This window comes from Podarcis bocagei, assembly GCF_964188305.1.
Source record: "Podarcis bocagei genome assembly, chromosome: 18".
Taxonomy (NCBI): domain Eukaryota; kingdom Metazoa; phylum Chordata; class Lepidosauria; order Squamata; family Lacertidae; genus Podarcis; species Podarcis bocagei.
Genome location: NC_138144.1, coordinates 4,142,811 through 4,158,610, shown reverse-complemented (window position 1 = coordinate 4,158,610; position 15,800 = coordinate 4,142,811). Strand labels below are relative to the sequence as shown.

At 44.1% G+C, this 15,800-nt stretch overlaps 1 protein-coding gene across 1 annotated transcript in view; it reads right to left on the bottom strand.

Moving 5' to 3' along the window:
- LOC308577609 (guanine nucleotide-binding protein subunit alpha-11) overlaps positions 1-15,800 on the bottom strand; it is a 35,101-nt gene that overhangs the window by 16,297 nt on the left and 3,004 nt on the right. Inside the window, exon 2 of the mRNA XM_081177966.1 lies at positions 1,259-1,443. Coding sequence (XP_081034092.1) covers positions 1,259-1,443 — 185 coding nt within the window. The remainder of the gene's footprint in view (positions 1-1,258; positions 1,444-15,800) is intronic.

The window sequence follows — 15,800 nt, the reverse complement described above, 5'->3', positions numbered from 1 at the left end:
CCTAACCTTCACAACGTAAATTGGCAAAAAAGGAGAGGTGTGCATTAGAGTCGAGTAAATACAGGTACAGCAAATAATCATTAACTGAACTACTACGTCAACAGCAACACTGTTACCAGGAAAGCCTTCGAACCTACCCCTGGCCATCCCACTATTCAATAACGTGCTGTGTTTGTGCCCCACCAGGCACAGGGTAAAGGAGACTGGTGAGAGGCAGGGGTTCTAATCTTCTCAGTCATGGTGCTTACTGGGTGTGGCCAATGTCCCTCAGGCTAACCTACCGCATAGGGCTGTTGTGGAGAAATGGAGAGAGGGAGAACCATACATATCACCTTGAGCTCCTTGGGTAGGATCTAATGTTAATAATAATAATAATAATAATAATAATAGGTAAAAAGGTAAAGGACCCCTGGATGGTTAAGCCCAGTCAAAGGCGACTATGGGGTTGTGGTGCTCATCTCGCTTTCAGGCCAAGGGAGCCGGCGTTTGCCCACAGACAGCTTTCCGGGTCATGTGGCCAGCAGGACCACACCGCTTCTGGCGCAACAGGACACAGTGATGGAAACCAGAGCACATGGAAATGCCATTTACCTTCCTGCTGCAGCAGTCCCTATTTATCTACTTGCGCTGGCATGCTTTCGAACTGCTAGCTTGGTAGGAGCTGGGACAGAGCAACAGGAGCTCACCCCTGTCGTGGGGATTCGAACCACCGACCTTCCGATCGGCAAGCCCAAGAGGCTCAGTGGTTTAGACCACAGCGCCACCCGTGTCCCTGTTAATAGTATAGTCAAGCCTTGGTTCCCAATCGCCTCCATTTTGGAACGTTTCGGCTCCCAAATGCCGAAGACCCAGAAGTAAGTGTCCCGGTTCTCAAATGTTTTTCAGAAGCCGAACATCCGATGTGGCTTCTGCTTGTGTGCAGGAAGTTCCTGCAGCCAATTGGAAGCCATGGCTTGGTTGTCAAACATTTCGGAAGCCGAACGGGCTTCCGGAACTGATTACGTTCGACAACAATGTTTGACTGTAATAATAACAATAAGAAGAACAACAACAACACAGCGCTTGAACTATTCTGGTTGCTACAGTTGTGGTGCTGGTCCCTGAACATTCGACACCCCGGGGGGGGGGGGGATTTGATGCAAGCACTTCAGGGAATCCTGAGCCGCACGCATGCCACTACAGACAACCAACAACGAGACAACAGGGGTGGAGGCTGTGTATAGGCTGGGGTGCAGGAATGGGAGCTGCGTCGGTTCACCTTGTTCTGTTCATACTTGTACAGGATCTTCAAGGTCTCCATGGCCCTGATCATCGACTGCATGGCAGTGAAGATGTTCTGGTACACCAGCTTGGTGAAACCCTTCTTGTCCTCTTCGGAGTAGCCCGAGCCATGGATTATCCGCATCTGTTTAATGAACGTGCTCTTCCCGCTCTCTCCCGTGCCTGGAGAGTAAATAGGTGGGGCAGGGTGAAAGGGACACAAGAAGACGACAAGACAGTGAGCGCGGGAGCATCACAAAGGGAGCAGAGCCAGCGCTGCTTTACGGCCGACAGCAAGCAGTTTGCTTCCACATTCAACTTCTAGCAACGCCTCACTGCATATTACTCCGGGGGGGGGGGAGATATTAAACTGCTGCTGCTTTGTTTCCCCAGCCTGCGAAGAGGAGGAGCTGCTATCCCATCTCTCACTCCTTCCCCTTGACGAAAGGAACATTTTATGGCGGAGAAAAGCTGAATTTTATTCCTAAATCAGACTGTTGCCATGGTGAACCTAGTGTGTATATGTGTGTGTGTCTACGCGTGTGATGGGTGGGGGGGGGGAAAGCATTTTGCACACACCAGTAGCACAATAGCTATGGGGTTTTTTTTGGGGGGGGGAATCTAGCACGGCCCGTGAAAGTGGTTCTGAGGCCTGGTATGGATGTTCTGACTATGACTTGGGTTGGATCACCATCTTTCCATTGCACAGGCAGGCACAAAGGAAGGCTGACAGCCAATTAAACCATTTTAATCATCTTCTGGGTTTTGAGCACCCCACCTTAAAAAAAAACAAAACCTAGAAAGAGAACACACTTCCAATTTGCGCCTGAAAATGGCTTCATCTTCAGAAGGAAGGGGGGCTAAAAACTGTGCTCACTGTAACCTGTAGCTTGGCTGCTGTTCGTCGTCAGAACAAGAGGCCAGCTTTTTAAAGATTTTCATGCCCTATTACAGTTACAAAGTACCACAACCAGGTACTTTGTTAACCCAAAAAGAGCTGGTGTAACCGACTACTGGCTTAAGAATGTAAAGTGGGAAGTCCACTATTATAATCTTATCTCAAGGTATTTGTTTAGAAAGGCAGTTGTGGGATGTGAGAAGAGAAAGACTTTTAAAGATCAAGATCAGGCCACCGCCAAGTGGCCGGAGGGGCAGAATCCCGAGTATTTGTGGCACAGCCTGGTGCTTAAAAAATGATTTTTGCTCAAATGTTGGGACTGAGGCTGCAATTTAAAGTGGGGGGTGGAGAGGGAGAACCCCAGCTTTTGTTGTTGCAGGGGAAAATGGCACCCTGGCAGACAATTACTAAAAAGAAATCCCTACACTCACCCACCTTAATAGGCCTAGGAGACTACTCATCTACAATAAATCCTTGCCTCTTCCTTGTCAGATCACTCGGAAGTGGCTTTTTCAAGCTTTTGAACTGAGTGCTTTCAGTTTTCTTATGGGCAAAGCATTCAGCATCTCTTCCCATCCACCCCTACAGAATCCCAGGCTTGAAATCTTAAAGCTTCCCTCTCCTCCTAGTTCTCTGATTCAATCTGTCACCAAGTGGCCAAACATAGGCTAGAGGTTTCTATGTGTAAGAGCAGTTAAGGATCAGACCAAAGGCCCACCCAGGCAAACACAGTGACTAGCCAGATGCCAGGGGAAGCCCACAAGCCCGAGGAGACAAGTGCAACACACACAAAACTCCCCTCTCATCTAGGAAAACAGGAGGCACCACGCAACTCAAAGCACTTGATAGCAGCTGCATCCTCACCAAAAACTCCGGAGGCAGCTCAGAATGTTTAAGAACCAGAGCAACCACAAGTCACTCGATAAGAGTTAACAGAGACATCTTTACTAAAATGACAAAATTCTGAAGAATCTTTTGAGTTAGCCGTTATCAAAATCACAAAGCAATCTGCATGAAAAAGCCATTTCTATCTACAGTGGGGGCTGAAAAATACTTACAAATCTAATGAGCCAGAATCAAAACTTTATGAGACAATATCTTCTCTGTCACCCCTTTAACCCACTTCCCTCCCCAGAGAGTCACCCTTGCATAAACTGAATAATCTGAAGCAATTACTAGGCCACAACATCAAATTTTCAAGCTCATGGGTTCAGAGTAGTTCTCATAATATACCTAAAGAGGGATTTGCTCCCCACCCCCCAGCCCACGTGGGCTACCTGCGGAGAGGAAGCCTTCCCACATTGAGCCTGGCATGGTGGTTTTCCTGGATCTGAGAAACCTGCACCAACAAGGCTCCGAAATTCATGGATTGGCTTGGGACCCAGGCTCCTAAATAAAGCACCTTCCCCATCTGAGATGCTACGATCAGCAGGTGAGCAACCTTGCAGGTGATGCCGCCACTGGGGGGCTGCCTGGTTGGCAGGGCCTTCTCTTTGGCACCTCCCAGTTTGTGGAATGCCCTTAGACTTTCAAGAGGAATTTAAAAACATTCCTCTTTATGAAGGCATTCAAGGGCTGCAAGGTACTGTTCCTGGCAACCTTGGGTGAGATAATGTGATTGCTAAACTGTTTTTAGAATGCACTGATATTGTGAGAGCTGGACCATAAAGAAGGCTGATCGCCGAAGAATGGATGCTTTTGAATTCTGCTGCTGGAGGAGACTCTTGAGAGTCCCACGGACTGCAAGAAGATCAAACCTCTCCATTCTGAAGGAAATTAGCCCTGAGTGCTCAGTGGAAGGACAGATCCTGAAGCTGAGGCTCCAAGACTTTGGCCACCTCATGAGAAGAGAAGACTCCCTGGAAAAGACCCTGATGTGGAGGGCACAAGGAGAAGGGGACGACAGAGGACGAGATGCCTGGACAGTGTTCTTGAAGCTGTTAACATGAGTTTGACCAAACTGCGGGAGGCAGTGGAAGACAGGAGTGCCTGGCGTGCTCTGGTCCAGGGGGTCACAAAGAGGTGGACATGACTAAATGACTAAACAACAGCAACAATTGCCAACCTGGACTCCTTTGGGTGGAAGGGCAGAATATAACTTTACTAAATTAATAATAAGGCAAACACAAAAAGCGATTTATTTTTTTGCCTCAGACACCCACAAATATTGTGTGGATTGGGGCAGGATGGGGGGGGGGGAGCTGCATGCCACAGGGGCATACCCTGCAGCCCTTCCTGCAGAGTTAATATATGCAGAGGGCTCAAGCCAGCAGGAAATCGATGAGCCACCTTAAACTGGCGTTCACCACCACTCTGCATAACCAACAGTAACGTGCGGTTGAACATTTTATATATTTTTCCCACTGCTTGTTTTCCCACAGAAAAATGAGTTTCTTATGTTCATTAGCAACAGCGGATGGATGTCGATTACAAATAAAATATTAAGCAAACTTGGCAGCTCGCAACTTTGTTGCTTCGTTTACTAAATACAAAGAAAACAAACGTGTTAAATTGGGTCTCTCTAGGGCACTGGGACATCTCCCTTCACAAACTGGGAGATTTCCTCAGCCGCTCGATTACCCAAGTCGAATCACCCTAAGTTGCACAGGGGAAATTTTCCCAATTCTGAAATTTCCGGAAAGTCGACACCACTGGCCGCTAGTTTCAATTGCTGCAAGACAAACGCTGTTCCTAAAGTTCAGGCCTCAGAAAGGAGTTGTGCTCAGTCCCTTCTTCAGGCACAGATGCAAACAGCCTTGTGATTGGCAGCCAGTTACGAGCTCTCTGACTTGCCCAGGCCCGGTATATCAATAGTAGGAGGAGCCTGGCCTTCTATTCTCCCCTGGTCAACCGAGAAACGCCCTCCTGCCTGCATGAAGCAAGTTGTCTGCAAAGATCCTGGATTAGACAACATCTACTCCAAGTTATGGCTGCCAGCTGACTTCCCCTCTAGAAAACAGAGCCAGCAACTCACGGATATGTTTACGTGAGTTCAGAAATTCTCCTCCTGCACGTATGGGGACTTCTGACAAACGCTTCCAAAGAAACGCTTCCACCTCTCTTCCGATGAAGCAATTATTTCCCATATTTCTCATACCCGGAATACCATTTATTTAATGGGGGGGGGGGAGAACAGAACCTGAAATGCACGTTTATAGAGTTTTCTCAAGTTGCTCGCAGAACAACCAGCCAGGCTTTATCTTTGCAAATTCAGGGCAGTCCCAATTAATATTGCCCATTCTGTCCTCCCCAACTGCCCAGTCAGGGCACGTGAATTGCATGTTTATCACAGCGGTCGTGGGTCTTCAGGGAGACTGCAACAGAGGAATGCCAGTATATTGTGACCTGCTTATCTACTGGCAGAGAGGCCTATAATCATAGAATTGTAGAGTTGGAAGGGACCACAAAGGTCATCTGGTCCAACCCCCCTCAATGCAGGGATCTTCTGCCCAATATGGGGCTGGAACCCATAATCCTGAAATTAAGAGTCTTGTGCTCTACTGACTGAGCTATCCCTGCTCCAAACACACACACAGCAGTGTCCTAGTGGCTGGCGATGTGGGTTTTCCAGAAAATGTTTTCCACTGCCTAATACAGATCAATATCTGATCTTGCATGTTTATTTGGCTGTTATTTAGCAAACAAAGCAAAAAAAAAAAAAGGATGCCGTGTTCATTTCGATTAAGGAAGGAAGGAAAAAGAGCAATGAAATACCCAAGAAAAATACAAGGGGGGAAAAGAGGTGTGGTTTAAATTATGGGCAAATTCAGAGATTTACTTGGAAATTCTCTCATTAGAATATTCGTAGATAATTTAAGGCATGGTAGCTGAACTGCCTATACTTCTAGGTGGTTGCTATTTTTAAAATGGAGGCACTGAACACAGGTGAGACGATAAACTCTGAACATTGTTTCATGCATCACTTTTAAAACTCTCTCTCTCGGGATAAAATTTGACAGGTAATGAATCCCTGCATATAACTTCTCATGCAGTGTCAAGGAGCAACCACCTAGGTCGAGCTGAGGTGAACAGTGGAGGACAGAGTTACTGCTCCATCCTTTGTCCATTTGGTTGCCATTCTAACTGGCCCACCAGCCTCTCAGGAGACTAGTAAATAATTCCACAGCCTAGTGACAAGGCTGTGAGAACGTATAAATTCCAACTGCCAGGTCTGACCGATACCTGTTACAGATTCACAATTTTATGCAATAATTGAATGAAATACTGTGTTTCGAAAGAAAGGAAGATTTTTAGCGATAACAAAAGAAGATTTCCTGCGGAAAATCCTCTGCCCAACATCACTGAGGTGGCTTCATTTCTCAAGGAATATTCCTGTCCCTCTACATTCTAAAACTTCCAAAACTAAGGCAGCCTCAGGGGTTGGGAAACAGGCTGGCAACACAGAGGCCAAGGACGGCTTAGAGGCTGCAGAATGACCCAACAGCGAAGACTCAAAAGGAAGTGCAGAACTGGGGAGCTAACCGGGCACAGTCTAGACGTTCTGGACCACAATTCCCCTCACCTATGAGGTGTAGATGAACAGATCAAACCACATCCTGCACACACTTCCCTAGGTCGCCCCAGATGAGCAACAGAAGCAGGAAAGAGGTATGGGGATTTAGAATGAATGACCATCATTATTTGGGAACTCCTTCCCCACAAGCCAATCCCACTAATCCAAGTGAACTAGCGGCAAATAAAATGGGGGTCCCCCCCTCAATGCACAGTTTGTAGTTGGGTGCTCCAGTGGGCAGCACCAGTCCTCCATAAGGACATCCACGTAGACCACTGCTCTGCATGTGGTGAGTCAAGGCCTGATCTAAGGTGGGTTGGAGCAGCAGTACCACCACTGTTCAGATCTATGGTGTAAAATTAAAAAGTGTATCTCCAGGTGCATGTTTGAGCAAAAGGTGGCCTGAAAAGGTTGAAGACCACTGCCCTAAACGATGCTAGGATCAACATAACAGAGCCTGTGCTTTAGAAGAAGGGTCAGCAACCTTTTTCAGCCGTGGGCCGGTCCACCATTCCTCAGACCATGTGGTGGGCCAGACTATATTTTGGGGAAAAATAATGAACGAATTCCTATGCTCCACAAATAACCCAGAGATGCATTTTAAATAAAAGCACACATTCTGCTCATGTCAAAACACCAGGCAGGCCCCACAAATAACCCAGAGATGCCTTTTAAATCAAAGGACACATTCTACTCATGTGAAAACACGCTGATTCCCGGACCGTCCGTGGACTGGATTGAGAAGGTGATTGGGCCGCATCCGGCCCACGGGGCCTTAGATTACCTACCCCTGCTTTAGAGCAAGCTCTGGGCAATGGCCCACCTAAGACAATACTTTTACCTGCTCAGATCCCCCCTAAAATCTTTCAAGTCAGCAATGGTGTTGGGGTGGAAGGTTTCCTGGTGTTTTATTTTCCTGAGGAAACATTTTTATTCCCTAAATTCATTCGCTACCATGAATGGATGCCAAATGCAAATACAATATTAAGCAGGTTAAAATAACCAAAACAAAACAAAACAAAAACACACACAACACTATTACTGAAATAAACATGCCAAATTGAACCACTCTCTCTAGGTAATCAGAAAAATTTCCAATGCAAATTACCCGAACTGGCATCGCAAAATTTCCCAGAAAATTTCCGCAAAACTCATACCTCTGCAAGCCAATCTACATGAAAACTGCTAACCTCCAAAAAATGTTCAATAGCCAGCTTCTGCCTGTCCACTACAAAGGTTTGTAGCCTGAAAGGGTCAGTTTTTGTAGAGTTTCTATATGTGGACACCTGGATGGGTTTCTCATTCGCCCAAGTGACTGTGGAAGAAGTATAACATTAACCCCAAGTCTCAAAAGCTACACATCCCAGGATGATTCAGGATAACAGCCAGACACACCTCTAAATTAGCAACTGCCAGTCCTTTAAAAATATATATAAATATATATCTCCTAAAAATAAATCCCATATAGAAAAGATAATACTGTAATGGGGACATTACCAAGAAGAGATAAACACATCATGACTTCTGAACAGCCAATGGCGCCAAAAAACAAAACAAAACAAGTTTCTTTGAAATAGCTGCTATGGGGCAGGGGGCAGAATATCCCGGTAAAATAACTTTTGATTGCCAATGGCTACCAGCTACAGGGAACACCCTGCTACTTGCTTGGGGACTAGATTCTGGGAAGGGAAAAAAAACTTTTGAAAGTTACCATGTAACCAAGGAGATGTCAGAGTTTCCTGCTTCAAAAGATGAGCAACCCTCTTCCACCAGCAGGTATAGTCGCAAGCAGAGCACAAGGAAACCTGAAGCCTTGAATTCTCAGTTTTCATACCAATGTCTTTCTGAACACGTGAGGGAGTGCAAAAACATCTGAGTGTATAAATAATGGCACCCTTTCTTTTTTTAAAATAACCTGGACAAAAGCTTGGGATTTTCCAGCCTTAGTTGAGGCACCCAGGACCACATAAAGAAAACGATAGGTCAGTTGTAGACCAATTTCATGCTGGAAAGGCAGCAACTATAGTTCAAAAACCTGACTGCCAGAGCCTTATTGGGCTCCCACTATTTAGGTAGCTCAATGGACTCAAATTAGCTCCACACTCTCTAAATGCATCCAAACACAGTTTGATCCCCATAATTTCCTAGTTTGGCAGACTGGTGTGGTACTAGTCGGACGGTACAGCACAATTTTATTAGAAACTTTGCTTTGAGGGTCAAAGGTATCCTTGTAGCGCATCCAGATCAAGTTCCCCCAAATTTCTTATTAAGGCTATTCAGCCTGAAGATTGTGAAGCGCTGGAACATTTATGATTTTAATTTGCGTCACAGCAAAACTCCCAGCGCTAGTTACTGCCAGGACTAAGTTATGAAAATCAACGTAAAAATAAGATTGTGCCCATGTACTGAGCCAAGTTATGACAACTATCCCCTGCACATTTATATGGGTTTAAGGAGATGGAGTACCTGGATACAAATCACTTAACTTTAGAAGTTAAGCAGGGACCCCCATTTTATTTTACCAGATTGTTTGAGTCCAACAACATCTGGAGTACACAATACTGGCTCCCTCTGAGCTAGAGGGTCAGAGGCAAGACTACCACAAGCTGCTTCCTTCGAAGGGTTATTTCAGGTTTAAAAATGGCTTGAGCGTTAAGCTGAGAGAAGGACTGCAACTTTGTGAACCTAGAAAGCAAGCCCAGAAGAGGTCTACATCTCATCAAGCCACATTTCAACCAGTCCTTCGCTCCTCGGGGTCATATTTAGAGGCCAAAGAACTCTCAACTAGGAGGAGAGAATCGCCGCCTCAAAACGAAGAGACGCTCAAGAGAAACACTCTGCTAGTTTAACCATATTCATAACTGCTTTCAGTCTGGGTTGGCACCTAAAGTTCGAAACCAACTCCTTAATTTTTTATTTTGCTGCAGCTTAAAAATGTTAAGGTTGCTTCTCTCTCATCTGAAGAGACACGTTACTGTGTTACACTACATTTGGGAGGGGTAGCAGTAGGAGCAGAAAGTGGATGGAGGGCAGAAGAGATATTCTACAAGAGGTGAGCATTTACAGGGCTGGTAGCCCGGAAAGGTGTGGGTTGCAGAGGTGGCACTACTAAACGCCTGGCACACAGGGAGGTGGGGCGGACACAAGGTGAGAGAGCTCCTTGGAGCATATAGTACAGGCTGAAAGTTGAGGTATGAGGTCGCTATGTGCCCAAAGAGGATGGGAAGATGTCAAAAAGGAAGAAGAGAGTCGTCAGAAAGGCTGGAAATGGAGGGGGGGAGAGAAGAAATATTCATGCCTTGGATTCTATGCCTTTGGGAGGAAGGCAAACATTCCACACACACAGATGGAGGCAATTATGGAGGGGGGGGGGGTTTAGCAGGAAGGCGGATATCAGGAAGAAGAGCCACCATGGCAGTCTTTTGGCTAGGAAGCAGGATATAAATCCTAGGGGAAAATTCTGAAGAGACGTGATGAAAAGGGCCAAGAATGAAGTTGTTTGAGAGAGTGTGGTGTTCCTAACTGAGGCGGGGCCCTTACTTTCGATTCTATTTTGTTTTGTTTTGTTTTTAAAAAATAATAAAATGCAGCAATTCTGAGAAGGAAAGGAAGTCAGCTGTCAGGAAAGGGAGCCCCAACGAGAGTCTCATTGGCTAGAGAATGGAATATAAATCCCAGGAAGAGCTGCATTATATAAGAGAACCGACTACTTCTTACAGTCTGCTCTTTAAGTCAGTAAGACTCACAAAGGGGCTTGCATTTTCTGACAGCAGAACCCTCCACCATGACAGTTCAACTTTCAGCGCTCTGGCTACCCCTCTGATAATTATTTTTGTTCCCAAAACTTCTATATCCTGCTTCGAAACAACCAGCAGTCTCTACCCCTATGAAGGGCGCCCCAACCCCCCCCCCCACTTCTTAGGTGACATCCAACCAAGTCAAACTCTGAACGGACCTACTAAATCAATGGGACTTCAGTGATGCAAGGCCACCGATTTCAACGCGTATGCTGTGACTATGAAATTACATTAGGTACCAACCCTTACTCCACGCACACATGCTCAAAACGGAATGGGATCAAGATGTTGCGGGACAACGACTACATGCTCTCTGCCTGGACTGGCTGAGGTGGATTGCAGGTGGAGTTCACCTACATCTGGAGAGCCGCAGGTAGAACGGGGGTTCAAGTAGGTCAGTTTACCCCACCAGCCACTTTTATTTTACCCCCAACTGACACCCAGTGCTCTGTGGCTCCTGATGCAACCAATCTTGCTCATCAAGGAGAGGTGGGAGTTCCATGATGGGGATGAAGGGAGCAAGAGCTTTGGGGAGAAATAAAAAAAGCTAAGGAGTGTCATATAAATAAATCTAAGAAAGTTAATTCCTATTGTCCGTAATTCTGTCGTTAATAAAATACCGATGTGGAATGCTAGCCGAGGATGACTGGGAATTAGATGCTATGGGGTGAAGAGGGAACTATCAGGAAGAGGAAGAGAAGCGGTAGGGTGAGAGCAGTATTCAAAATTTGCCAGTATTCAAAATTCACTTGCGACCAAGTGACGATGCCTGGGCACAAGGATGGCGCCTGAAATCTCCAAAATATGCTTCGGGGTCATTGGATGTTGACTGTTTTCAAACACTCATACCCCATCCTGTTGAATTCTATCAGATATTTTATCTGCACAATCAGAACAAATTTCAGGAACCAAAATGCTTTTTCTGGGCAGCCTGAGCAGGAGAAGTGAACAACGTTATAATTAATTCTTGTTGCTAGTCTTCACTCCCCACCCCGCACCCCAATGCCCTGCTCACAGTTGTGTAGAATATTCATACGTTATGAATGGTCCAAGTCACCATTAAGAAAAGGAGGTAGGAATAGGGCAATATATATGTGGACAGTCCCTGAATAAAGTGATTTTTCTTTAAGTTCTCCAAACTCAAGGCTGTCCTCTGGACTAGCCAGATGTTTAACTGATAATCAATCACATTTGACAAATAAGACTTTAGAGCCGCCTTGCCCCAAATGGCAACTAGACATTCCGTTTTCGCAATTGTAACCTTAGTTTAAGGAGCCATTTGGCACCTAGCTTATATATATCTGAGTTTCTAACACTGGATGAGAGACTCCAATAAAGCCCACCTGTTACTCTGCATGTGGTGAGAAGACCCCCAGAAAAGGGATATGAGTAGGTGAACTTGGGTGGTTGATTTGCTCTTGAGAAGATGTGGGGACAAATTCCTGGTCTCCTCCCAAGCTACCTCACAGCATTATTGTGAGGATAAAAAAATGAGGGAGGGAGAAAGGTGGAAGGACAAAAGCCACAGACACCACCTTAAGCTCTTAGGGGATAATGTACACAAATGAGTAAATAAATTTAAATCTACTAGGAAGATTAGAAGGAAAGCTTATGTTTGGTTTCTTATTGAGGAGGCAATATAGAAGGGAAGTTATTTGTGTGTAAACAGTAGAAGAGATTCTGCCACATTCTCTTTCAACCTGACCTGCTCCACTGGGCTGTGGTTATGCTAAAAATAAGGAAGAGGGAAAGAGTGGAAGAGAAGAAAGGGACACACACATTTAAGCATACAAAGAGAAGGAGATTCTTATGTTTAGTTTGTCTTTAAAGGATTGATATGGAGAGGAAGTTCTTAGTTGGAAAAAAGTCTGCCTCTCTCTTTGTACCTGACAAGGTTGTTGCAAGGATTTTAAAAAAAGCAGGAAGAGAAACATACCACACCCTGAGTTCCTTAGAAGAGAGAGCAGGGAGATGAAGTTTGAGACTGTAAGGCCCCATTTAAGGCACTAAGAGCTGCTAAGAGATACTCATTCCCCACAGCTACAATTCCCAGTTTCCTAGAAAGAGGGATTTACTGTTACACAACTCTGGAAATTGTAGCTCCGTGAAGGGAATACAGAGTCTCAGCACCTTTAACAAATTACAGTTCTCGGGATTCTTTGGGGGAAGTCATGACGGTTTAAAGTGGTAGGATAAAGCCTAACACTGTATACATATATAGGTTGCCATGTTGCACACACCTGTAAATGTATGTGCATAACATTATAAGGACAAATAAGCAGCAATATATATTTTGTATACCCGTTCTGAAATTTTCTACAATCAAGCAGTATATTAATGTTTTAAAAAATAAAATAGCTAAGCAGCTGCAGTTGTATTACACACATAAAATAAACATATACACACATTCTTGTGTGTGTAATGTTTGAGTGTATACACATAAACATATAGGGTATTGCCCATAACAGAATTGTATCCAACCATCCCCTACTCAGAACAGACCCACTGAAATGAATGGATCTAAGTTAGTCATGTCTATATACTCATAGCAGAACTGAAAGTTAAAGGCACAGAGGGATAAGCCTAGATGAAAGTCAACGAGGAAATGAAATAGGGATGCATGCACTTACAACATGAGTTGCATCTACAACAAGATACTATGCAAAGCAGATCCACTGCAATTAATAATAGACCTCAGAAGAACGTAAAATTTCAGAAAGGATAGACTACGGGTGTTTTAAGTTTGTGTTTTAAAAATAGTAACAACAGGTTATATTTATGCCCTTTTATAAGAGTAGAACCACTGGTATCAATGGGCCTTAAATGCATTTAATTTAAATGGGCCTACTCAAGAGTGCGAGTAACGTTGGATACAACCTAGACTGTAAACTGAAAACCAAGGATGCTGCTCAGGGGCTAAAAGAATGCTAAATCAACTGAAATTAATAGGTTGCTTTCAACTAAGTTCTACTCAGAGTAGATCTGTTGACGTCAGTGGACCCAAGCCAATAATGCACTTGAATTCTAAGTGATGCTAAGACATCTCAGGTTGAATCCAACTAAGTTCTACTCAAGAGTGGACCCACTGAAAATCAATGGTCCTAGATAAATCGTGGATATTTCACAGACACAATAAAATTTCAGTGAGTTTACTAAGAATACAACCAGAAGCTAATACCAAGGACGTAAACCCACTGAAGTTAATTGGTTGAACCAAACTTGCATCCTTACTCAGAGCAGACCACTGAAGTCAATGGATCTATTAGCGGAGTCATTTATCTCAATTGGTCTACTCAAAATAAGGCTAACATTGGACACAATCTATTAACTTCAATAGGCCACCATTCTTAGCATCTGTTTATGGGCTGTATCTAACTTTAGTAACAACAAATCCATTAAAAATTATTTACATTACACAAAATGCACAGACTTTCCTTAGGTCCAATGATTTCTCCAGTGGATTTACTTGTGAGTAGAACTTAATGCTAAGACATTATGGGTTGACTCTGAAGATCTATTAGAATGAAATGGGCACAACTGACTGGTGATTTCTTGACAGCTGGGCCTACTCACAAGTGAAACTTCGGCTTCAACCCAGGATGCCTTCGCATGAAGACATTAAGAGAGCGGACTCATTGGAATGAATGTACATGGTTTCCTTAAGACACATCGAGGGGTTTTTCTGTCGAGTCTACTCTTAAAAGTTAGTTTGGATTCAACCTAGAGAGAGAGATGTTCTAATGTATTGGTTTTAATGCATCTCAGTGGGGTTTTTTGGTTGGTTGTAAGTTGCTCTAGGTTGCCCTGGCCAAGATAAAGTGAACAATTTAATAAATAATAATAAATATATGTATGTATATGTCTATAGCTGTGTGTGCCTGTGTATGTGTATCTATAGGTATGTGTGTGTATATGTATATGTATACAGATGCATATGTTCACTCACTCTATGCACATATATATAATCTTAAAGAATTGGAAGGGACTCTGAGGGTCATCTAGTCCAACCCCCTGCAACGTGTGAATCTCCACCCACAGCAGATAGCTAACAAACGACGTTGCAGATGGTGCCAAAGACTATTCACGTGCCCTTTTCTTCATCGGACCTAATTTATTTTGTTCAATAACTCGTCTAACGAATTGCAATTATGCAGCAATTATTTTGCTCAATATATACATATGTGTGTGTGTGTACGCATATTAAAAGGTTAAAAAAAGGGCAAATGACCCCCCTGGGTGGTTAGGTCTGGTCAAAGGCGACCATGGGGACGCGGCGGTCCCCATGAGATACCACACGGGGGACGGGTGTTGCAGTTGCATCTATGTGGTAGCTCAGACTCGGGGCCATGGGTTCAAGCCCTGAATTGGGCAAAAAGCACACATTCCTGCATTGTGTGTGTGTGTGGGGGGGTGTTTGAACTAGATGATTCCCCTTGGTTCCCCCCAACACTACGATTCTATGATTTTAGTTTAGAAAGATGTGTGTGTGTGTGTCTATCTATCTATACACACACACATATATTTTGTCTATATGTGTGTATGTACATATTTGTGTATATGTACTGGCAGAGGGCCTTCTCAGCAGTGGCACCCACCGTCTGGAACGCCCTCCCATCAGATGTCAAGGAAACAAACAACTATCTGACTTTTAGAAGACACCTGAAGGCAATCCTGTATCGGGATTTTTTTTTTAATGTTGTAAGCCACCCAGAGTGGCTGGGGAAACCGGCGTATAAATAATAAAAATAGTATTATTGATTATATATACGTGTGTACATATTTCTGTGTGTACATATATATATATATATATGTGTGTGTGTGTGTATGCATGTGCATATGTGTGTTTATATATACGTATGTATACATTTTTGAGTGTACATATGTATACACGTTTGTGTGCATATCTCTTTTGCGTGTGTGTGTATGTATGAGTGAGCGGGGTGGGGGAAGGCATATATATATGTGTGTGTGTGTATACATTTTCTGTGTGTACATATTTATGCGTGCATGTACATATCTCTGTCTATTTGTATGGGCGGGGGAGGCATATATATGTGTATGTTTACATTTTTGTGTGTGTGTTTACATATATGTTACATTTATGAATCCATCTTTTTTGTGTATACTTTTTTTCTGTATACTGTACACTATATATACAAGCATGGGTGGGGTGGGCGAGGCATATCTATACCTATATCTGTATCAGTGTGTATACATTCTGTGTGTGTGTGTGTACACACACATATATGTATCTATATATTAGTTTTGCGTGTGTATGTATATATAAGCATGGGGGGTGGGCAAGGCATATCTATACCTATATCTGTTATCT